General features: G+C 40.4%; 1 protein-coding gene across 1 annotated transcript in view; it reads left to right on the top strand.

Moving 5' to 3' along the window:
- Nucleotides 1-15,213, top strand: part of PIAS1 (protein inhibitor of activated STAT, 1) — a 121,064-nt gene extending 105,851 nt beyond the window's left edge. Inside the window, exons 9-14 of the mRNA XM_006866557.1 lie at nucleotides 3,065-3,225; nucleotides 4,934-5,064; nucleotides 5,712-5,892; nucleotides 9,569-9,711; nucleotides 13,665-13,702; nucleotides 14,676-15,213. Of these exons, the coding sequence (XP_006866619.1) occupies nucleotides 3,065-3,225; nucleotides 4,934-5,064; nucleotides 5,712-5,892; nucleotides 9,569-9,711; nucleotides 13,665-13,702; nucleotides 14,676-14,969 (948 nt within the window). The 3' untranslated portion in view covers nucleotides 14,970-15,213. The remainder of the gene's footprint in view (nucleotides 1-3,064; nucleotides 3,226-4,933; nucleotides 5,065-5,711; nucleotides 5,893-9,568; nucleotides 9,712-13,664; nucleotides 13,703-14,675) is intronic.
- The last annotated feature ends 8,355 nt before the right edge of the window (nucleotides 15,214-23,568 follow it).

Below are 23,568 nucleotides of genomic sequence, written 5' to 3'. Positions count from 1 at the left end.
ACTTCTCGTCCAGAACTTTTGTAAATTATAGAGGTGTGTGAGGAAGTAATGAGGCTGTCTAGTACTGTAGAAGTCCTGGTGTGATGCTATAGGGTAAGCACTGGACTGCTAACCACAAGGTCGATGGTTCAAACCCACTAGCCACTTCTTGGAAACTCTATGCAGTATTGCTATGAGTCAGAATCGACACAGTGGTACTTAATAACAACAGCAATGCTATGTGACCACAGAATTGAAGAATGATTGAGCCAGAGGTTTGGGTAACTCTCCTATTAGATTACAAAGTAATGTAAAACAAGTGTGTTTCTTTAATAATAGTTGACACAATTTGTGTTAGACTACAGTAAAAGTGTTTTTGTGTGTGTATATATATTTATATGTTGTTGTTAAGTGCCATCAAGTTGGTTCTGACCCATAGCAACCCTGTATAGGGTTTCCAAGGAGCAACTGGTAAGCTTGCACCGCTGACGACCGTGTGGTTCAAACCAACTTTGCAGTTCAGTGCATTAACCCACAGCACCACACCAGGACTATATATGTATATAATTTAAACCCCACCATACTTAAATTCACCAGCTGCTTCTTGAAAACCCTGTACAGGGTCGCTATGACTCAGAACCAACACCATGGCACTTAGCAACAACACTGTGATGTAGATGCTAGTTTTACCATCCTTTCACAGAACTGTGTTACAGAGAGACTAAATTGCATTCTGGATTTACACAGTAAATAGTGGGGCCTGCGTTTAAATTTAGCTGATCTTGAAGCCTCGGGTGACGCTGGAGGATAAGCACTCAACTTCTGAACCACTTCTGTGAGTCAGCACTTAACAACTCTTAAGTCCAAGGAGCTCTGGTGGCATAGTGCTTCAGTGCTCAGCTGCTAACCAATAGGTCAGTGAGCCACCAGCTACTCTACGGGAGAAACAGGTGCCAATCTGCTTCACTAAAGATTGTAACCTTGGAAATCTCTGTGCTAGAGGGTTGCTATGAACAATGGGTAGTCTAAGTTCAGAATTCAGACTCAGTTACCTTGTACAGTATGACCTGCATACCCTCCATAAGTGGTCCATTCTAGACCATTGCACATCTGAATTCTCACTGGGACATTAGCAGGTACATTTCTTTCTAAGTGCTGGGGATGTTTCTGATACATATTCACATATGTAAATGTTATAATGAAATGTTGTCACATGCAGGTGTAGGGACTGGAGCATGGAGAGCAGAGCTACTAGTTCTGTTTGGGAGGTCCCTCTTGTCTGTACCTTGAATAATGTAACTGATATTAATATTATTCCATCTAAGTATTTGTAAAGGAGCTCTGGTAGCGTAGTGGTTACGAATCGGGCTGCGAGCCACAAGGTCAGCAGTTCGAAACTACCAGCTGTTCCGCAGGAGAAAGACGAGGCTTTCTGTTCCTGTAAAGATTTACAGCCTTGGAAACTCTGTACAGGGTCACTATGAGTCGGAACTGACTCCACGACGGGCACATAACAACAAGGATTTGTAGCACTTTGTGGGTCCTTTCTCATTCTTCACCCCTCTATCTGCTGAAGAAAGGAGAAGGAAACAGTGTTACTTTAGAAGTAGAAGAAGAAGCCTGGAGAAGTGAAGTGCCTTTGGTGGAGGCACAGTAAATCTGCCAGCCTAACAATCATTTCAGGCTCTCGCTGACAGTTCAGTTCCTTAGTAGACAAGGAAAGTGCACATTTCCCTGAAATTCTTCTAGGCCAAGATTTTTTTTCCTCTTTTTGTCCTCATTTACCTCATATCCTCTTTGAACTGGCAAATATGTAGACAATCTTTTCCGGATACTTAAGCAAGTAATGTTGTTGTTGAAAGCAAATCACTTCTATACTGCTGGCGTGAAATCCCCACAGCGGTCATCCAGTTGTACTCTGAGGTGCCTTCCAAGGCAGGTAGTCATGTTATGGCAGCTCTTTGACAGCTTATCTGCATTCATGAGCCCAAACTAGCAGGAGTGTGCATCATTCATAGGGTAGATAGACTCAGAGGAACCCTGGAGGCAACCATGCCATGGGAGAAAAGACCTGGCACACTGCTCCCGGAAAGAGTTAGCATCAGAACCCGTAAGGAGCAGTTCAGTTCTGTCCTGTAGGGTCACTATGTTGGAATCAACTCGATGGCACACAGGTCGGTTTCAGTGTGTGTCCGCTCATAAAACATTTGCAGTGTAAGAAAAGGAAGTCCCATGACCGGCGAGAGGCTAGAGGTCCAGGGATGTTGACCAAGTTGTGATGGGTCCCAATGAGGGAAGAAATATTTAATAAGCCATTCTGTTTTTCCCTTTTCCCTAATCCTTAGTTGCTGTCTTGGTGTGGGAACCAACTCAACGGCCTTTAGCAACAACAAAAATCCCTAGTTAGTGGTTCTGGTAGCGTAGTGGTTACGAATCGGGCTGCGAACCTTAAGGTTAGCGGTTCGAAACTACCAGTCGCTCCGCGGGAGAAAGATGAGGCTTTCTACTCCCGTAAAGATTTACACCCTCGGAAACGCTGTACAGGGTCGCTATGGGTCGGACCCGACTCGATGGCACTTAACAACAACAACAACAAAGTGGTTCTTAACTGTTTTGAATTAGTACTATGAGAATTTGGAGTCCTGGTGTGGTGGCCGGTTAATGCGCTGCACTGCAAATTCAGTTTGAACTGCAAAGTCAGCAGTTCAGGCTCACCAGTTGCTTCAGGGTCTCCATGGGTTGGAACCAACTCAACAACAACTATAAGAGTTTGGGGAAAGTGATAGACACATGCTTACAAAATTGTGCATGCAATTTCATGGGGCTCATGTACCTACCTCCTTCATAAAAGCAATTCTATGAGTTGTGGATTCTAGTAAATAAATAACCCTTGTAGCCATGCCAGAGTCATTGTGTTTAACTTCCCAAAAAAGGCTATGATTTTTAAAACCTTAATGTGTTTAATGTTCTCCCATGTTATTGATGAAAACAAACACATACACATTGTGTTTCAGGAAATGTGGACCAAAGTTTAAATTTATAGTAACAATTGTCTAATATTTACTTTTCCTTCTTTCTTTTAAAGCTTGGTAAAATGAGGCTGACCATTCCATGTCGGGCCCTTACATGTTCTCATCTGCAGTGTTTTGATGCAACTCTTTATATTCAAATGAATGAGAAAAAACCAACCTGGGTCTGTCCTGTCTGTGATAAGAAGGCTCCATATGAACACCTTATTATTGATGGGTATGTCACTTAGAAAGTGTTCCCTTGTACCTTGAAATGATCATCTCTTACCTGGATTTATAACCCCTCAGCTTCGAGATTAAAATATTAATATGAAAGGTTGTGTTTTCTGAGTTACATATTTTCGTGATTCTAGAAATCAGTATTTTCAAAGTTTAGTAAGTCTGAATATTTTTTTCCTTTTGAACTCAGTGTTCCTTGTTTTGGAGATGTCTGCAGCAGTGTTGGTACCTTCTGACATTTAAAGCACTCAGAGCACTAGTGGTTCTAAGCAAGAGAATTCTTAGTCCGTTTCCTAACACGAGTCTAGAACACACTGAGAAAGAATGAAAGAATTGTGTCACTCTGGTTGCTTAAGCCCACCAGAAATTGGGCTTTAGTAGAAGTCAGTCTGTTTCATGAGATTGTGTTGAGTATTAGACATGGTCCATCATACATGTTTTCCCACTCACTGTAAGGGCTTTTAAGATTGGTCAGGGAAGTTAATGGCAGCTTACTTTTTTTCCCCCTCTGATATACTTGTCTTTTTTTACCTGTCCAGCTACAGCATCAAAACAAGTCACTTATTTTTAAAATAGTCATACAGTTTTTTCTATACTATCTGACATTATGGAATGTTCCTCTAAATTTCTCCCAACTCAAGCCTCTTTTTTGCCACTGAACAATGATAAATTGTGAAAAGGAGGATCTACGTAATATTTCCTGTATTCCCTAGCAAACCATTGAAGGAAACTACTCTATAGTATTTGAGAAAATATGGGAGTTTGTGATGGTGTGACCTAAGAAATGGGATATAGTTAGCAATGTGAATAAAATCCAGAACATAAAAGATAACAAATGGCTCATGTGAAAAATAAACACGACTTAACTGTTTTATGTTAATTTTCAGTGATGACCATTATCAATAATAAATATGAAATTGAATAGTAATATTTTTTAAACTATATAAAGGAGCTCTGATAGCATAGTGGTTACGAGTTGGGCTCCTAACCTCAAAGTCAATAGTTTGAAACTACCAGTTGTTCTGCAGGAGAAAGATGAGGCTTTCTGCCCCTGTAAAGATTTAAAGCCTCAGAAAACCCTATGCAGGTTGCTATGAGTCAGAACTGACTCCACGGCACACCACCACCACCCGTTCAAAAGGTTCAAAAGTTGAGTGCTTATCCACCACCCGAATAGTTTTAGATCCCACCCCCAACTAGGTTTTTTTAAATGTTATAAAAAGTTGTGTGTATGTGTGAGAGAGAGAGAGAGAAACAGAGAAGAAAATATTAATTAAAAAGGTTGTGTTTTCTCGGTTATGTATTTTAGGATTATCATGATTCTAGAAATAATATTTTCAAAGTTTAGTAATGCTGTGAATATGTTTTTCCTTTTGAACTCAGTGTTCCTTGTTTTGGAGGTGTCTGCTGCAGTGTTAGTACCTTCTGACATTTAAAGCACTCAGAGCACTAATGGTTCTAATGATTGGGCCCTGGATGGTGCAAGCAATTAAGCACTTGACTGACCAGGAGCCAAAAGGCCCTCAGGTGCCTCTGGAGACAAGCCTGGTGATCTGTCTCCAAAGGACTCCAGCTTTGAAGACCCTATGAACATTCTCCTTGGTACAGCTAGGTCACCGCGAGCCGGGATTGATTTAACAACATGAAAAGAAAATCGTGTATAATTTTTAAAATGTGATATTCAAAGAACAATTTTTTTTTTATAGCTTGTTTATGGAAATCCTAAAATACTGTACAGATTGTGATGAAATACAGTTTAAGGAGGATGGCTCTTGGGCTCCTATGAGATCAAAAAAGGAAGTACAGGAAGTGTCTGCTTCTTACAATGGAGTTGATGGTGAGTGTTTGTTTTCTAAAAGATGGTTCTGTTTCCCTGCTGTTGTAAAGCCTTAGTTTTCACTGTTAAACTGCATAAATTTTGTTTGAACACTAAGCAATTTGTAAATACGTTAATAACACTTATTAAATTATTGATTGAATAGTCAGAAGTAGTAGAACTCCTTTTTAGCCAGGTGTAAAACTTTTCTGATAAATGATTTCAAAGTACTGTGATCTAATAATTCATTTGTAAAGTTATCATGCATTTGAAATAATATCCTTTTATATTTTAAAGAGTTGGTATGGAGTAGTGAGCATTCCCCTGGCTTTTTGTGTTTTTGTGGAAAGAAGGCCAAGACTTTTAAAAACTGTTACCATAATATTTAAGTATGTCATATACTATCCAGAAAATCTAGTCTCCACTCTCGAACTGCTTTTTATTTGAAGAAAGACTTAAGACTTAATGCTTATTTGCCCAGATTCATTATTTAAAAAAAAAATTTCCTTTAATGGCCAATAAACCAAGTAATAGTTTCACGCTTAGGAGAATAGAGCCAATTTTCGTATTTTACTCTCTGGCAATATTGTGAGTCAGCCCACAGGGACACTGAGAAAGGGAGAGGAGTCATAGGTGCTCTCGTCTGTGTTTCAATCCCACCCCTGCAGGCTGTCTGAACTCCACCTTGGAGCATCATGTGGCTCCTCACAACCAGTCTTCAAGTAAAAACAAGCAAGTGGAGGTGATCGACCTAACCATAGACAGCTCATCTGATGAGGAGGAGGAAGAGCCTTCTGCCAAGAGGACCTGCCCGTCCCTGTCTCCCACGTCACCTCTCAATAATAAAGGGTAAGTGCTGAGACTTAAAAAAAAAAAATAGTTGTGAAAGCTAATTTTTTAAGTTGAGGACCTGTTAAATAAGGTGATTTATCGTTATTGTGAAACTTAACTTAGCCATGAGAATTTTTCTTAGATGTTCTTAAGAGATTAGAATAATGCGCTAAAATAAAGGGTGACTTTGTACAGTACTCATTGTACCAATTGGTGACTGTAGTCCTTAAACTTTGGTGTGCATCAGAATCACCTGGAGTGCTCATTAAAGCATACAGTACTCCTCGCTCACTGTCTTCTGACTCAGGAGCAGTAACTGAGAACATTTGTATTTCTAATAAGTTCCTAAGTCATCCTAATGCTACATAGAAGATTTAGAGTACTCACACTAGAAATATGTATGTTGAGTTTTTCACTTGGTGAGCTGAGTAACATCAGATGAATGCTTCAAACCTGCCTCAATATCTGTATGAGACTGGCAATGAAGGGGTCAAAGATGACTTAGGAAGACTTGTTTTCCATATTTCGATTAGTCTCAAGTCAGCGATAGTGCAAAAGTCCTGGTGTGCCGCTGTGGGTTCATTCTCTGGATTGCAAAGTCTATTTGAATCACGAGGTTCAAGCTCACTAGCTGCTCCTAGTTGTCGAATCATTTCTGACTCATAGCGACCCTGTGTAGGGTTTCCAAGGAGCAGCTGGTGAGCTTGAATCATTGACCTTGTAGTTCACACCAACCTTGCATTGCAGTTCAGCGCATTAACCCACAGTGCTACACCTAGAAATAGATGATATGTGCTTCTTTAGGTGTTTGTGTATCAGTATAGTCACATGGCCTATTGTAACTGAATGGAAGCTGTTCTAGAAATGTCCTAACTAACAGTAGTGCCCAAAAAAAGAATGTATGGCAGAGGAGAAAAGTCCATAAATAGCACTGAATATATTTGCAGTTACTTGAAAGGTAAAATTGCAGCAATGAAACAGCACAGTTATAATAATACAGCTACTCACTTTTCAGAGCACTGACTATTTTGAGAATCTATATTTTATAAACAAAAATTATAAAGGTTGATATTTTTATTATATAGTAGCTCACCTCAGCACACGCTACAGAAAAATAAATGAAGATTTAAAAATTAGTGTTATTATACTGATGCGGTACTGCAGGATAATTTGGGTTGGAGGCCCCCCCCCCCCCCAAAAAAAAAAAAAAAAACCCACATTACATGAAATTAACATGGTTGGATGGTTGGTTGGTTATGTGCCAGGGAGTCAGTTCCAACTCATAGGATAGCTACCCTGCATAGGATTTCCAAAGCTGTAAATCTTTAAGGAAGTAGAAAGCCTCATCTTTTTCTCCCATGGAACAGCAGGTGGTAGTTTCACAATGTTGACCTTGAGGTTAGGAGCCCAACTCATAACCACTACACTTAGCATAGTTTGAGCGATTGTCCAAAGTTCTTGTTCTAAGATATTTTGTATTTAATATCAAATCATAGTATGACAAAATATATTTTGTCATCTGATTTTTTTGATGCCATAATTGTAGCATAAAGTATGTTTCAGAAACTTGAGTGTATAAAAATGTAATTTATGGGCTAGCTGAAGCATTATGTATATTCTACATAGTAACATAGTTTATATTAATAGTATTAGTTTAAGTTTATATATAAACAGTGCAGTGTTTATATCTCTTTTTTTTCTGACTATGGTTTCTTCCCCCTTTAAAGGAAAATTTAATTGTTTGGTAATTCAGTATTTTTTCTCTGAATATTTAGTTTACAGTTCTCTAAACATAGCTCTGTTTATTATGTTTGAAATTTTTTATTAGTTGCATTAAGTATTTCCTGAGCATCTCAGTAACTAATTGAACCCAGATACAGTGTTTGCAAATGTCAGGCCTTTCTTTCTCTGCTCTCATATAAAAAACAGGATCTCTGAAAGTGTATGTCGTTTTTAGAAATAAGGTGGTAATGTCATATTCAGTACCAGTGATCAGTAAGTAGAAACCTAAACCCAGCATTTTGTTTTTACTGTGCAGTATAAGGGTGGAAATGCATTGGTTGAATATTACCACAAAACGGGAAGAAAAGGAGCCATCTAGAAGTCCAAAAGAAGCAAGCAGTAATAAATGTCAGACATTTCTTTAGTCATTCAATGTGTTTCTGTTTTAGGATTTTGCCCAGAAATTTCCTATCCTGTTTGGTTTTCTGAGATGTTTTCAAACACAAGCATTTCAACTACTTGCTTTTTTCTTGTAGTCCCTTAGGCATTGTCAGAGGAGACAGCTAATGGAAAATAGTACTTTTCATAGCTGTAAGAGGTTTAATTAAAGTTTCCATTAGATGAAACATTTTTTATGATGCGGGTGAGAGTATTTTATGCTTCATGTCCCATTCATAACAACATGGCTAGATGATCATAACTAGGCTCTATTCCTGGAGGTCAAACCTTGGCATCTTTTGACAGAATCTGTACCTTTGAAACTACATTCCCACATCCCAAGTATACTATAAATGAGGTTTTGTAAGCAAAAGACAGGCTCTGTTTTCTTTGTTTCTTTTCATTTTATAAAATGTATGGGCCAATTGTGGGCCATATAACCCTTTTGTTTCTATCCAGGACTAGTGTAAATTCTTTTTAAAAAAAAAAAAAGAATTTAACTTCTTTGTTTTCTTTTTAATTTCTTTCGCCTTTATGCTTTCCCCTTAATTTTAAATTACAATAATAAAAATATTTTGACATTCAACTTCTTACATTTCACTCTTACTCTAGAGGCCCCTCAGTACTTTTTCTTTCTCTCTCTCTGTTTTGTTTTGTTGTGGGGTTTTTTGGTTTTTTTTTCGGTTCTATTATTCTCCCTTTTAGACCTTTCCCTCATCACCTCTTCATTTTGGAGTATTTTTTCTCCCAGTCTCACTGCCCTCATTCATTCAGTGAACCTTTTTATACAGACAACGTGCTAATACCCAGATAGACATGATCCCATTTTTATTCTGATTCTTGTCCAGCGTTGTGGGTTAATGCGCTGGACTGCAAAGTCGGTTTGAACTGCAAAATTGGCAGTTCAGGCTCACCAGCTGCTCCTCAGAAACCCTATACATGGTCACTATAAGTCAGAACTGACTCGATGACACTAAACAGCTTACAAGTCGGTGCGACAGCAGTCCAGCCCTAACTGTCTAGGTTGCTGTGTCCCCACATTTGTCGCTATGGGCTTAATAGCCAGAACTGCAAAGCAAACCTCCAGCAGTGGCATTGGGTTGGTCCTAACTCTGGGGACCCCTGTGTTGTTGTACTGTGTGCTCCGTGAAGTTTTCACGGCTATGACTTTGGAAACAGAGCACCTGGCCATTACTCAAAGACGTTTAACTCAGGGGCTCCTGCCAGCACCTCAGTGCTTGAGTGAAAAGGCTTTCAGAATGTCCTCTGCTGTAGAGACCTTTCACTCACAGTGAATTGGCTCTACCACATCTTTCCCTACGTTCTAAAAGTGTAGATGATGTTCCAAAAACAGCGAGTGGTTTGTGGATGTTGAATATCATTGCACCCTTCTGTTTCTCCCTATAACTTTTGCCAGAATTCTACAGTGTACATAAAGTATTTCCTAATAGTTGTGGATAGTTTAAATTATACATTACTCTGCTTGTCTTAGTTGGACTCACTTATGAAAATTGTGCAAACATTTCCTTTATAGCATTTTAAGTCTTCCACATCAAGCGTCTCCAGTGTCCCGAACTCCAAGTCTCCCTGCTGTAGACACGAGCTACATTAACACGTCCCTTATCCAAGACTACAGGCATCCTTTCCACATGACACCCATGCCTTATGACTTACAAGGTAAGTCACTGATTGTTTGTATTGTCACATGGGGTGCCTGTGATCTGCATACTCCTCTTCTGGGTGGGTCTAAGGGAGAGGTGAGAGATGGGGGGCATATAGGGGTTTGGACCCAAGGAACCTGGGGGAGCTTTATACTGTGGTCATAGATTGACTAGAGACGGAGGTCCTTGATAGTATCTTCATCTGTAACCCACTGCTTCACTACTAGAGGGTAAGAAGTGCAGTGGGCTTTTTAGCTCTTTAGGTTTTATGAGCTTCAGTGTGCCCAGCAAGTTGTTTTTCGATGGCTTCCCATATGGTACTTTGAATTTTGATGTTTATGAACATTATTTTCCCTGATTCCAGTTAGTGCAGCATGCATTGTAGATACTCTGTTGTGGTATCTTTTAGAATGGATACATTTGGAAATAAACATTTTTGTTCCATTGAAGCTGATCCTTTTTTTTTTGAAGAGTAGTTTGAAATATCAGTGCATGCTTTTGCGCACTGCAGTAGGAGTTATCAGTAATCATTTACATGAATAGATTATTCTTACGAATTTAAGGTTAATGATTACAAATTTAAGGTTAAAAACATGCCAATCATTAGACTATTATTTGAGTGTTTGTATGATGACACATTATCTCACTGTGTCATTATGTAAAATCCTTTACATTAGAGTAAAGCTTGAGTTCCCTCTAGAAGGGTTCTTTCATTTGAGATGAACTTGAATTGGGTGTGGGGATGGATAACCTAATTAACTTAGGAAGCTCCTTTCTTAAGGCTTGGAAGGTTGTAAGATGGGCCCACTGGCTAGCAAACCTATATGGTGACTTTCTTCCAACCCTTTCACTTCCTACTGGGTCTGAAGCCCTGGCCCCACCCCAGCAACACTAGACTCCTATCTCTCGGGGTCTTCCTCAACTGGCCTGATGACCAGACCTGCCCTCATAGACAGTGGCTAGTCAGCAGACAGTGGCCAGAGTTTCTCCCTTTAGACGCTGGGATAGTACAGAAAATTCCAGGGTCACTGGCAGATGGACTTGAACCTTGGAAAATTGAGTGGATTCTTTGTGATTATTATGAAAACCCTATTTTGGCAATGTCCAATAGAACTTTCTGTGATGTCAGATAAGCACTGAAACTGCTCCCCACAAGGTTGATGATTCAAACCCACCAGCCACTCCTTCAAAACCCTTTACAGAGTTGCTATGAGTCAGAACAGCAACAACCCCAGTGATGATAGTGCAGTGGAAGAAATGAAGTTTTAATTTGTTCATTTTAATAAATTTAAATATCCATCCATCCACCTACGCTCAGTTGATCTTTGACAAAGGACCAAAACACATTCAGTGGGGAAGAGAGAATCCCTTCAACAAAGAGTGCTGACAAAACTGGGAATCTGTTTACAAAAGAGTGAAACAAGACCCAGATCTCACAGCATATACAATAATGAATTCAATGTGGATAAAATATCTCAATGTAAAACCTAGAGCTATAAAGATCATCAGTGAAAAGATAAGGGATAAACCCAGGGGTTCTGATTCATGACATAAATACACTATCAAACAACTGAAAATAACAGACATCAGAAGCCAAAACAAATTATGGGAACCTCCCGAAAATTCCACCAAAAGGGTAAAAGGAGAACCCAAAGACTGGGGGAACAATTTGGCAATGATCTATCAGATAGGGGCTACTCTCTAAAGTTTATAGAATAATTCAACACTTCAATAAGAAGACAATACATAATCCAGTTAAAAATGGGCAGAGGACATGCACATTTCACCAAAGAAGACATTCAGGCGACCAAAAAATATGAAGAATTGCTCACGATCACTAGCCATTAGAGAGATGCAAATCAAAACAATAATAAGATACCGTTTTATCCCAGCATTAATAGCAGAATAAAGAAACTTAGTAACCAACTAATGCTGGAGAAGGTATGGGACCCTCCTACACTGCAGGTTATGGTTGTAAAATGATTCAGCAACTGTGAAGAATGGTATAGCAATCTCTTAGAAAGATGGAACTAGAAATGCCATATGATCCAGCAATCTGTACTTGGTACCTATCCTCAAGAAATAAGAGACATGACACAAATACATACACAACTATGCTCATTGCAGCACTATGCACATTCACAAAATGATGGAGACAGCCTGGATGCCCATCAGCAGAGGAATGGTTGAACAAAGTTTGGTGCAAACACATGATGGGATATTAGACAATACTGAAGAATAATGACAAATGTGTAAAACATCATATAATGTGGAGGAACTTGAAGGACATTATACTGAGTGAAATTAGTCAATTGTAAAGGGACAGATATTCTATGAGATCACTACTATTAAAAGTCATGGTTATAATAAACATCCATGGTTACCAAAGATGGTAGGGAAGAGGGAGTGAGCTATTCACTGCATGAAGGTGTAGACACATGCTAACTTGAGTGACGGCAAAGGTAGTTAAAAAGAAGAGGCAAGGGAAAGGAAATTGCTTTTTCTTTTTTTCTGGAAGGGAAACAATGTATAGTTTCTTGTTTTAGAAAGCATATCTGTTATTTTTGTTTAAAACAAGAGCCAAATTACTGCAATAATACCTTCTGTGTTGTTGTGACATGTTTAATACAGGGTAGTCTGACCTCTTACCCATCTTAATATGAGCTCAGTAAAGAACAAAACTTCCGCCACATGTGATTCGTGACCACTCTGTTGGGCAGTGAGGCCCTGTATCTGCCTGTCTCGCTTAGCCTGCTGCCAAATGTCACTATGGAAACCCACGTGCTACACATTTTGCTGGTCCTCTTAGTGTAATCTGCCCTAGTGCACAGTGAATGGAGTTAGTTTAGGTGGTGTTGCCACACTTACCTGTATCTGCTGCTGGTGCTTCTCTAAGATTAGATCTCATAATGAAGGGGGTTTTGTTTCTGGGTTGTTTTTTTTTTAACTTTTTGTGAATTGAATGAAGGTTTACAGACAGGATCATCAGTTTGCATTCAACAAAATCATATGCTTTGTTTTTATCTCAGTGAGTGCAACAGCACTTGTTCTGCTTCGTCCCTGTGGTACCTGTTTCCGTTCCACCTGCCCTCCCATCCCTTCTCAGTGTTGGCCTTAGGACAGTGTTGCCCCTTTGATTGTGAATGATTGACTGTCCCGGGGTGAACATACTTTACTAGTGTTGTTGTGTCATCCCTCACCCCCGCCCCACCCGGTAAACCTGTCTACTGCGACAAGGTTGTCAGGCCATGAGGGTGAGTTCTTTTCCAGACCTGAAGGGTGACTGAATGAGATCTTTTATTCATGTTGACTGACTTGCACTTCGTTGCATTACAGTTGGTTACACATGGGTCATGTGAACAAGAATGTACATAGAAGACTTGCGTCAAATCCCAGGCAGCCAGGGACCGGGGCTGGTCCTTGTGTAATAATCACCATCACAGCTCCCAGGCAACCCTCAGGTCTCTACACCCTAGTGCCACTGAAAGTCTAGTAGCAAGTGAGGGAAGTTGAGGAAGAGTGAGTGAGAGAGAAAATCAGTGTTACGATTTACCTAACATCAATTTCAGTCTTTTTGTCTCTGCACAAATGATGGCATAATTATGAGTGTTTGGGAGGGGTAAATTAGAGTAGATTGAAAGGTTACTTAAGAGAGTCATTGAGAGCAGGCATTCTGTGGAAAGGGCTCTGCCAGTTTGGGGCCTTGGTGTTAGAGCCGAGAGGGCATCAGTGGCCCGCTGTTACAAATGGAGTCAAGGGGCTCGGGATTAATGCTAATGCCTGGTGTCTGCTTTAGTAATCTAGAGATGGGAAGACAGAGCTCAGCCAGCTCACCTTTTCATGCTTAAGAAAATCTTACCATGACATAGCATTTGAGATTTGTATTTGTTTGTGAAGTATTGGGGCATTTGGAAGGGTTTTTTCTTGATAATTTTTTCAAAACTAAAGTAATTTTTTTTTGTCCTACAGGATTAGATTTCTTTCCTTTCTTATCAGGAGACAATCAGGTATGCTATATGAAAAAATTGTGATCTTGATTGTACATTAAAGTATTTAAGAGTGTAATATGTGGCCATGAGAAAGAATGTGTTTCCTTGGAAAAACCCAGTGTGGTAGTGTGTGCCTCCGAGTGAGTTGGGACTTGTAGCGACCCCGTGTGACAGTGTCTAGCTGCCCCACAGAGTTTCCTAGGCTACCATCTCTCCAGGAGTAGACTCCCAGGCCCTTTCCCACAAAGCGACTGGGCGGGTCAAACTGTTGAGGACAAGTGCTTTCCATTGTACCGCCAGGGCCTCGTCATATATAGCCAAGAGAAAGAAAGTTTCCTTGGAGAATTCGGTGTGCTCTTACCCTTTACTGTTAATGTTTTAAAGAATTTCAATAAGAATCCAATTGTTCCAAGTGTGGTGAGTATATGGCAGACCAATGTCTGTCTGTCTCTGTTGTTGTTGTTATGTGCCGTGGAGTCGGTTCCGACTCATAGCCACCCTGTAACAGGGTTTCCGAGGCTGTAAATCTTTACGGGAGCAGAACGCCTCATCTTTCTCCCGCGGAGCAGCTGGTAGTTTCGAACTGCTGACCTTGTGGTTTGTAGCCCGATTCAATTCGAAACCACTATGCTACCGTTTGTCTGTCTCTAGTGCTGCTTTATAGAGTGCATCTTATTGGCTGGAGGAGTTCTTGGCCAGGTATCTCCTTAGGAGAAGACATTTTGTGCTTCTGAGCATATGCCTCTTTAGAAATAGAATTTTGAAAATTGTTTGCAATATATATTAAAATAATACAAATTTTATTTGGAATTCTCCCGCCCCCCTGGTTTCAAATATAAAAAGTCCCTCAAAATAAAAAATCATTACTTAAGGCCATTTGATTTTGCATAGTATCTTAATTAAACTTCTCAGAAACAGCAGGTATACTAGTGCCTATTTATATGGTTAGAAATGAGTCCGATAACCTGTGTCTTTTGTTTTCCTTCTCCAGCATTACAACACCTCCCTCCTGGCCGCTGCAGCCGCAGCAGTGTCTGACGATCAAGACCTCTTACACTCGTCTCGGTTTTTCCCGTATACCTCCTCTCAGATGTTTCTCGATCAGTTAAATGCAGGAGGTAGTACTTCTCTGCCAACCACCAATGGAAGCAGTAGTGGTAGTAACAGCAGCCTGGTGTCCTCCAACAGCCTGAGGGAGAGCCACAGCCACCCAGTCACAAATCGGAGCAGCACGGACACAGCCTCCATCTTCGGCATCATACCGGACATTATCTCACTGGACTGACTCCCCTGCCCCACACCCACTCCCACCCAGATCGAATGAACATGGCAGAAAGAAGAGAGCTTTGGGCTCTGTTTTACCTTATTCTGTTTAGAAAGTACACAAGCGTGTTGTTTTGTTTTATTTTTTTTTTCCTTTTTTTAGGGGAAAAAAAAATTAAAAGAATTGTACAGAGAACAAAACTATATATTTTCAGTTTTACTTTTGTATATAAATCTAAGACTGCCTGTCTGATAAAACACTTGTTAAAAAAAGAGAAAAAAAAAAAAAAAAACCGAAAGAAAAGAAAAGAAAAGAAAAAAAAAACAAGTACCCACAAACCACCTTCAGTTCCTATTTTTTCTGGATTCTAAAGATTTTCATCATTTGTCCTATGGTTTTGGTTTCATTTTACTTCAGACAAATGGCATTATTTGCAATAACAGAAAAGGAATTGCATGTTTGAAGTTTTAAATTGTGGGCTTTTCTTTGTTGTGGGGGGAGGGGTTGGGGGAAGATAGGCTTAATTTCCATTTGCTAAAAATGACAGAATTGAATTCTGTTTGTGTGTGTGCGTGTGCGTGCATATTTTATCCAGCCTTAAGTTATAAATTTCATCTGTCCCACTGCATTCCCTGTATATTTCAGGACATAGCTTGTCAGTGGCTGTGCTCGGGGTGTGGGTCTGTGTGTCTTTTCCTGTCATTACTGTTCCTTCTCCTCCCATGTTTGCATTCAGTTGGTATGTCAGTTGCCTGCTTCTTTCAAAGTGCTTTGAAGGCCTTGAACTCACATAAAAGCATCTTTTTATTGACTATCCCAATTGCATGAACTCCATCACATATTCTCTCCTGTTTGCTATGTATCCCCTGAGAATATGTTTTAGAGAGAATGGAGTAAAGCTGTCAGGGTAAGAGTTAAGAGTAGGCTTAGCAGACCTGTGAATACTACACTTTAGTTCTTTATTCTAAATCGGGATTGCCAGTATTGTGTATTTACACAAAGTCTGTGAACACCTGCTTTTTTTGGCCACAGGGTAACAAGTTTTCATATAAGATCTTCATACCAAAGTAGGAGGTAATCGTAGTTTAGGAAGCCCTGTTGCATGTCTTGTGCAGCTGACAGAAGGAAAGTTAACAGCACCTCCAAAAAAGAAAGCCAATGATCCGAGAAGTCAGTTCTTCTTTGAAAATACAGTGCACCACACATGTCAGTCTTAGAAATGTGTTGTTTGATAAACAATTGAAATTCAAAATGGGTTTGATCCTTAGTCATTTTGACTCTGGTTCCGACTATACTTACTTTCTTAGCCTATCAACCTTGTTAGTTTTGTGTTCTTCATTCTTAGAGACACGCATGCCATAGGAAAAGTCTTTTGTTTTAATTTATGAATCAGTCCAATCTTTTTAATAATGGAACATGTAAATAGAGTGAAAGCTGTTTTTCAGGAAATGAGTGAGGGCTGAAGGGAGGGGAAAGTGGCTCTACTTGTGTCCCCAAATCCTCATCAGAGAGTCTTACATTCTCCGGTGTAGGAAGTATTTTTGTAGTTGACTGAGAGTGCAGGTTTCAAAGACAAGACAAAGAAGGGCACAATGATGGCCAGTTTTCCAGACTGGATTTTTATATCACAGCTGTTAAATGCCAACGAATTTTTTCTCAGAGTTAATGAAGGACCACTTTTTGTGTATAAACTTTTTTAAAAACCTTGTATTAGTAACAAAATGAACTGTCTTTTCAGGTAGAATTCAAGATGGCTGTATCTTCAGTTGTATACGAAACTAAATGGTTCACATGGCTATGTGGCGTCTAAAAATAATGTCTGTTTTTACAGCATCTCGCTGCCACTAAATTGTTGACTTGAATTTCGGGGGGGAAATGTTGGTGTTGATATGTATATGTGTGTGTGTGTGTATATATGTATTTATAGACCATGTGTGTGAGTGAAAAGTGAGGTATATAGTCTTCCCCTATGCATGTGTACTCCACACATAAATGGCTAAGTTATAGTCACTAAACAATTTGCAATAAAAACAAACAAACAACAAAAATGGAATCATTGTCAGTTAAAATAGGAAATAGTAAAGTTTTTTTTTAATGAATCTGGTATTATGGTGAGTAAACACTTTTAAGAGTTCTAACTGACGTATTAATTTAGGCTGATATCTAATCGTATAATTTGTATTTAAATTCAGATTGAAGTAGAAATTACTTAAATTGGGGGTTGCTTCTTATTTCATACTGCAATAGGACATATGTCTCTTAAGGCAACTACCTAAGGTAAGATAAATAGTTTTCTCTGTTTTTGTTTTTCTGTTGTTAGTGGTCTCAAAACTCTGATCAGTAACTGTGATGCTGAGTCACAAACCCTTTCAATGATGCAGTTGAAAACCCTTCCCTCTGCTTTCTTTAGCCCAGTTTGGGAGAGGTTAATGTCCCTTTGTTTCCGGGATTGTACCAGTCTAGGGAGAACAGATAATAGGGAAAATAAATGTCCGCCCAGTGGCTATGGTCATGTTTCCATGGGAGAAGCAGTGAGCTCTTCAGCTTCATTTGCTTTTGATTTTACTTCATTCCATTCTGTGATGAACTTGGTTCTTTCTGTTTCCAAACTGTTACCTTATTAGTACTTACCACTCTGTTGGTCTTATGGTTAATATCAGTCAGTGGTTTTCGGTAATAATTATTAATAGAATTATGCACTGCATCTTCCTAACTAAAAACAAAACCAAAAAAGGAGCATATAATCATTTCATCTCTTTCCTTAGCCCACCCACCCTCACCCTCCACTCCCTTCCAGTATTGACATGCAGCTTGTGGATGAATAGTGATTCTCAGTATCTCTAGGCAAGTTGTCACTGTTGCCTTTGTCGCTCATAAATGTGCTTCTTTTTACATGTGTTTCTGTACAGTACTGTGTGTGTGTGTGCGCGCGCACATTTTGATAAAATAGCTGTTTGAGTGAGTAGCAGGGTTGAAGTGTTTTTTAATTACTTTGTGGGCATTATTTGACATTACAACAATCTTAATTTTAGCAATATTTGGTTGACTCTTTTGAGCATTCGTTTCCCTACTATTAATTTAGATACCACAATTCATTACCGAGTTAGGAAGGATTTATCTAAGCTTTTGAAAAATGATTTCTTGGCAGATTTTCCTTTGTCAGCTGTCTGAAACAAATATATATCCCAATTTTAAATTAGTAACTGTGGGAAGCACATTTTAAAATCAATTTTAAATGCTTAAAATACTTCAAGATCTTTGAGACTTTGAAGCACACTTAATATTTTTTTGGTAAGAATTTTGTTTTACCAATACATGTTGAATTTCATATTTTGTTTTTTTTTTTGTTTTGTTTTGTTGTTCTTGTCTTTTCTTTTTTAATAAAACACAGCGCTTGGATTTTTAAAAGAGGGAGGAAGATTAGCTGGTGGTCCCAGAGTGTGCTGCTGATAATTGCTTATTAACAAAGGGGAAAATGTATATAAACAGATAGAAAAGTTACTATAAATTCCATGAACTTAAATCTGTGATTCATTGCCTTAAACTTTCTCTTTAGAATTTCCATACCGCATGCCAAATCAGTAAAATGGCTTTTAAAAATGTATAGTAGACCAATGTCAGTTTGTATAAAAGTACCAAGTGAAAATATTTATTACATGCATTGGAAAAAAAAAATGTTGACCTATTGAATGTTACCTGTTTATGTAGAGCTCTTTAGATGTAATAAACAAAAAGCCTTCAGTTAACTTGTCTTCTGTACAGTATACTGCTGGGCCCACAAGGTGACAGTCCCGGTGAGGAAAGTGATCGATCATGCTTTTGATTTTTCCAAGCACCTTTCATCCAGAGATTTCAAGGCATCAGTAAGTAATTCTCCTGCAATATGCTTTGAGATAAGTCGGGAATATAGAGCCATTGTTTCCACTTCGTAATAAACGTGGCTAGCTTTGTAGTAACCACAGCATCTGTTTAGTTGAGTGTCTAGAACTCTGTGACCTTTCTTGTAAATAACACAAGGGCTAGTTAGACAAGAGGGATTTCCGGAATGAGTGAAACAAAGACAGATCATCTGACAGACTCTCCTGAGGTCGGGGGTGGGTGTTAAGTCCTCTGGAGCTGGTTCTGACTCATAATGACCCTCTGTGTGGTTTCTGAGCAGCAGCTGTTGGGTTTGAACCACTGACCTTGGGATTCAAGCTGAATGTACGGTCCAGTGCTTATCCTACAGAGCCATACCAGAAGATTTCACCCTTAGTTGGGACCACTAAGGTGCATCCCTCAGTTACCAGGAGCCCTGGACTCTAGTGACTACTACACAGCAACTGTACTTTAGATTGCTTGTGTTAAGTATCAAGTCGGTTCCAACCCACTTGAACTACCGACCTTGCAGATCAAACTGATTTTGCAGTCCAGCACATTAACCCACAGTGCCACACCAGGCCTAAGATTGTTGTTGTTGTTAAGTGCCATTGAGTTGGTTCTGACCCATGGTGACCCTGTACAGGGTTTCCGAGGCTGTAAATCTTTACGGGAGCAGAACACCTCAGCTTTCTCCCGTGTAGCAGCGGGTAGTTTCGAACTGCTGTCCTTAAGGTTCGCAGCCCAATTCGTAACCACTACGCTACCAGGCCAGTGAAGTTCATCAAGCTTGCGTTAAAAATCATACTGTGGGATTAACACTGAACTGTGAACTGTAGGGTCAGCAGTTCAAACCCACCAGCTGCTCCTCGGAAACCCTATAGAGGATCCCCTATATAAGGTTGCTATGAGCCAGAACCAACTGAATGGCGGTTAACAACAAAGGATGGTAAAGAACTTTTTGAAGCCCCTCAAGTTTAGGTATAAAAAAGCATTGAGGGGAAGGACCCTTGTCTGTTACTGTAACCCAGAACTTCTTGTTCTATGCCGTATAGACCATTCCAATCGTTGGCCTAATGTCCAGGATGAGTTAAAAAGAGGTGTGGGCCATTGGAGTCACCTCGGTTGCGGTCACTCAGGTAACTCGGGATCCCCCCTCTCCCTTACAGACCTCCTCCCATGCCACACCATACAGAATCCTTGGTAGTATCTCTTACCCACTTTAATCAGAATAATGGGTGCTAAATCAGTGATAATGTGCTTAAATGTACCATTTCTTAGGTTATATGAATACAAACTATTGGAAAGTCTACATTGAATTTCATTATTAGTGACATTACAATATTAATGTTGTAATTTACGTGAAACCTTTTTTTTTCTTTCTCCCTTAATTACTCCTTCATTCTCAGAGTTATTTGTAGAAGTTCACAAATACCACCACAGTTAAAACACCAGAAAAATCTACTAAATCAGCGACTACACAACACAACACTTTGTTGTTTGGTAACACTGGCAGCAATAAAAACAACAGTTTACTTGTAGCACGGCTGCGCACAAAGCACGTGATTAAAAGGATCGACGTAATTGGTCAATAATGGCAGCTCTGACCAGAGCATGTTAGAAGGTTCAACAAGTTAGCCTAGAGTTTTAGCCTTGTAGGTACAATGATACATGTAAACTGAGCTTAAGAACCTGCTGCTGTTATTATAACTAGGGATATTTTTATACAAAAATAATAAATAGCAATAAGTGTTATAGACTCATTTTGGTGTTACTCCTTTGACAGTGTCACCTGGTGTGGTCTGCACCCCCCTAGTGACACCAGTGGCTATAGGATCCTTGTCCTTGTCTGAAGGTGAAACTGCAGTTCTTTTTAAGTGTGGCGGCTCCATATGATCAACACTGGACTGCAAACCAGAAAGTTAACGGTGTGAGCCTGCCAGCTGCTCCACAGGAGAAAGATGAGACTTTCTGTTCCCGGGAAGATTTAAAGCCTCGGAAACCCTGTACAGGGACACTATGAATTGGGACCGACTCAACAACCCTTAACAACAATATGAGATGCCAAAAACAGCCCTGGTGGCACTGTCGGATAAGCACTAGGCTGCTAACCACAACGTCTGTGGTTCAAACCCACCCACCATGCCATGGGAAAAGAGGCAGGCTGCCCTCATAAAAATTTACTGCCTCGGAACTATGTTGTTGTTGTTAGGTGCCATTGAGTCAGTACCGACCCATAGCGACCCTATGCACAGCAGAACGAAACACTGCCCTATCCTGGGCCAACCTCACTATTGTTGCCACGCTTGAGTCCATCGATGCTGCCACTTGGACAATCCATCTCTCTCGGGGTCTTTCTCTTTTTCTCTGACCCTCCACCTTACCAAACATAATATCCTTCTCCAGCGACTGGTCCCTTCTGACACTATGTCCAAAGCATGAGAAACGAAGTTTGGCCATCCTAGCCTCCAAGGAGCACTCTGGCTGCACTTCTTCCAAAACGGATCTATTGGTTCTTTTGGCTGCCCATGGTACTTTCAATATTCTCCTCCAACACCACAACTCAAAGGCATCAATTCTTCTATGGTCTTCCTTATCCACTGTCCAGCTTTCGCATGCATATGAGGTTATTGAAAATACCATGGCTTGGGTCAGGTGCACCTTAGTCCTCAAGCTGACAGCTTTGCTCTTCAACATTTTAAAAAGGTCTTGTGCAGCAGATTTGCCTAATGCAATACGTCGTTTGATTTCTTGACTGCTGCTTCCACGAGTGTTGATAGTTGATTCAAGAAGAATGAAGTTCTTGACAACTTCAATCTTTTATCCATTGATAAGAATGTTTATTGGTCCAGTGGTGAGGATTTTTGTTTTCTTTACGTTGAGATGTAATCCATATCGAAGGCTGTGTTCTTTGATCTTCATCAGTAAATATTTTTTAAGTCTTCACTTTCAGCAAGCAAGTTGTATCATCAGCATATTGGAAACTATACCAGGTTGCTTTGAGTTGGAACCGACTCAGTGGCCCACCCCCACCCCCACCCAGGTTCCTGGTGGCACAGTGCATTTGCCTTGGGTCAAGTAGCAAGGTCAGTAGTTCAAACAACCAGCCCTTCCCCAGGAGAAAGATGAGGTTTCTGCTCTAACACTGTCAACAGGGTGGTACACAGGGTCACTGTGAGTCAGAACCAACTCAGTGGCAGTGAGTTCGGGTCTTTATGCGGTGCTACTAAAGGAGCTCTGGTAGCGTAGCAGTTTGAAACTACCAGCTGTTCTGTGGGAGAAGATGAGGCTTTCTGCTCCCTTAAAGATTTACAGCCTCGGAAACCCTATACAGAGTCACTATGGGTTGGAACCAACTCCACAGCACATAACAGCAACAGCATAGAGCCCTGGTGTGGCACTGTGAGCTAATGCGTCAGACTGCAAAGTCGTTTTAACTGTACGGTCGGTGGTTCAAGCTCACCAGCTGCTTCTTGAAAACCCTATATATGGTCGCTATGGGTCGAAATCGACTCGATGGCACTTAACAACAACTGCCTAACCAGCTCTTAGGTGAATTCAACAGAAGATAATGAAGTGTAGGTGCCATGATCCCTCACTGGTTCAGGCCTCTTCCGGGATCTTGGGAGCAGCCTTAGCAATTAATTTTTATTTTTGTATTCTTAAAGAAAGCTGCCAAATCATGAAGGCCTCAGGCCCCACAAAACCTGGATCTGCCTCCGCATCACGGGAACTAGTGTCCCAGTTAAATGATCACAATTTTATGTAGTTGATGTTTGGCCATTTACTGCCCGCCTCCCACCACAAGACCTTTCTCTGCAGCTCCTGGGAGGGCAGGCAGTAAATGGCCCGACACCAACTACGTAAAACTGTGATCATCCAACTGGGACACCAGTTCCTGGAGACTAGGGATGGGAAACCTGTTTAATGCCAAAATTTATAACATCATCCGCAGGCCTTATGAAATTATCAACTTAAAAATTAGCTTGCTATATTTGGTCGAAGATTTAATTAACTCATCCCTAATGTGATGGCTGGAACTGAGGTTGCCTTGGCAGGTCCAGAGCAAACGATTTCCTGGGGACCTTATAGGGCCTGCAGGCCCGACGTATCCCACCTCTGCCATAGGCAATTACAGTATCGCAAAAATAAAAGGGTTTCCTTTCTCAGACCTCGGTAGGTCCAGAGCCTCTCAGCATGATGAGAAACCCACACAGACTGTGACTCTCCTATTCCATGCATTTTCCTTGATGCCTGGCTCTTAGTAAAGATTTGTGTCTTGTGTAACCTCCCAAAAGGCACATCCCATCCCTTTCTTGTTTTCATTTTCTTCTGCTTTAGCCACTAAGGCAAAGCCACAGCCCAGAGTGTCCAATTTGGATACATGGATGGATGCAAATCTCTGTGCTCAGTCACGCCTCCTCCCTCCCTTCATCTGTGCTGGTGTGTGTGACTCCAGCCCTGTCTAGGCCTGCACATTTGACAAGTGTGTAGCCACCCCTGAAGCTCAGCAAGTGCCAGTCCACAGTGCCTCCTGGCTCTAGGACTCACTCAAAGCCTGTTGAGCTGGAAGGGCTTTCAGAAGGTCCGGTACCCTTACACCTGTTTCTCAGTTCTCTTGCTGTATCGCTGGCCATGGCTGCACTTTCAAATACGACTCCCTTACTTACCTCCTTTCATTAGTCCTGGGGGAAGTGGGTTGAGGCCCTGATCAGTTTGGAGCCACTTGAGCCTACCGTTCTGGTCCTTAAAGCTCTGATGA

The sequence above is a fragment of the Chrysochloris asiatica genome, unplaced genomic scaffold, assembly GCF_000296735.1.
Source record: "Chrysochloris asiatica unplaced genomic scaffold, ChrAsi1.0 scaffold00092, whole genome shotgun sequence".
NCBI classification, from domain to species: domain Eukaryota; kingdom Metazoa; phylum Chordata; class Mammalia; order Afrosoricida; family Chrysochloridae; genus Chrysochloris; species Chrysochloris asiatica.
This window is presented reverse-complemented; position numbering and strand designations above follow the sequence as displayed.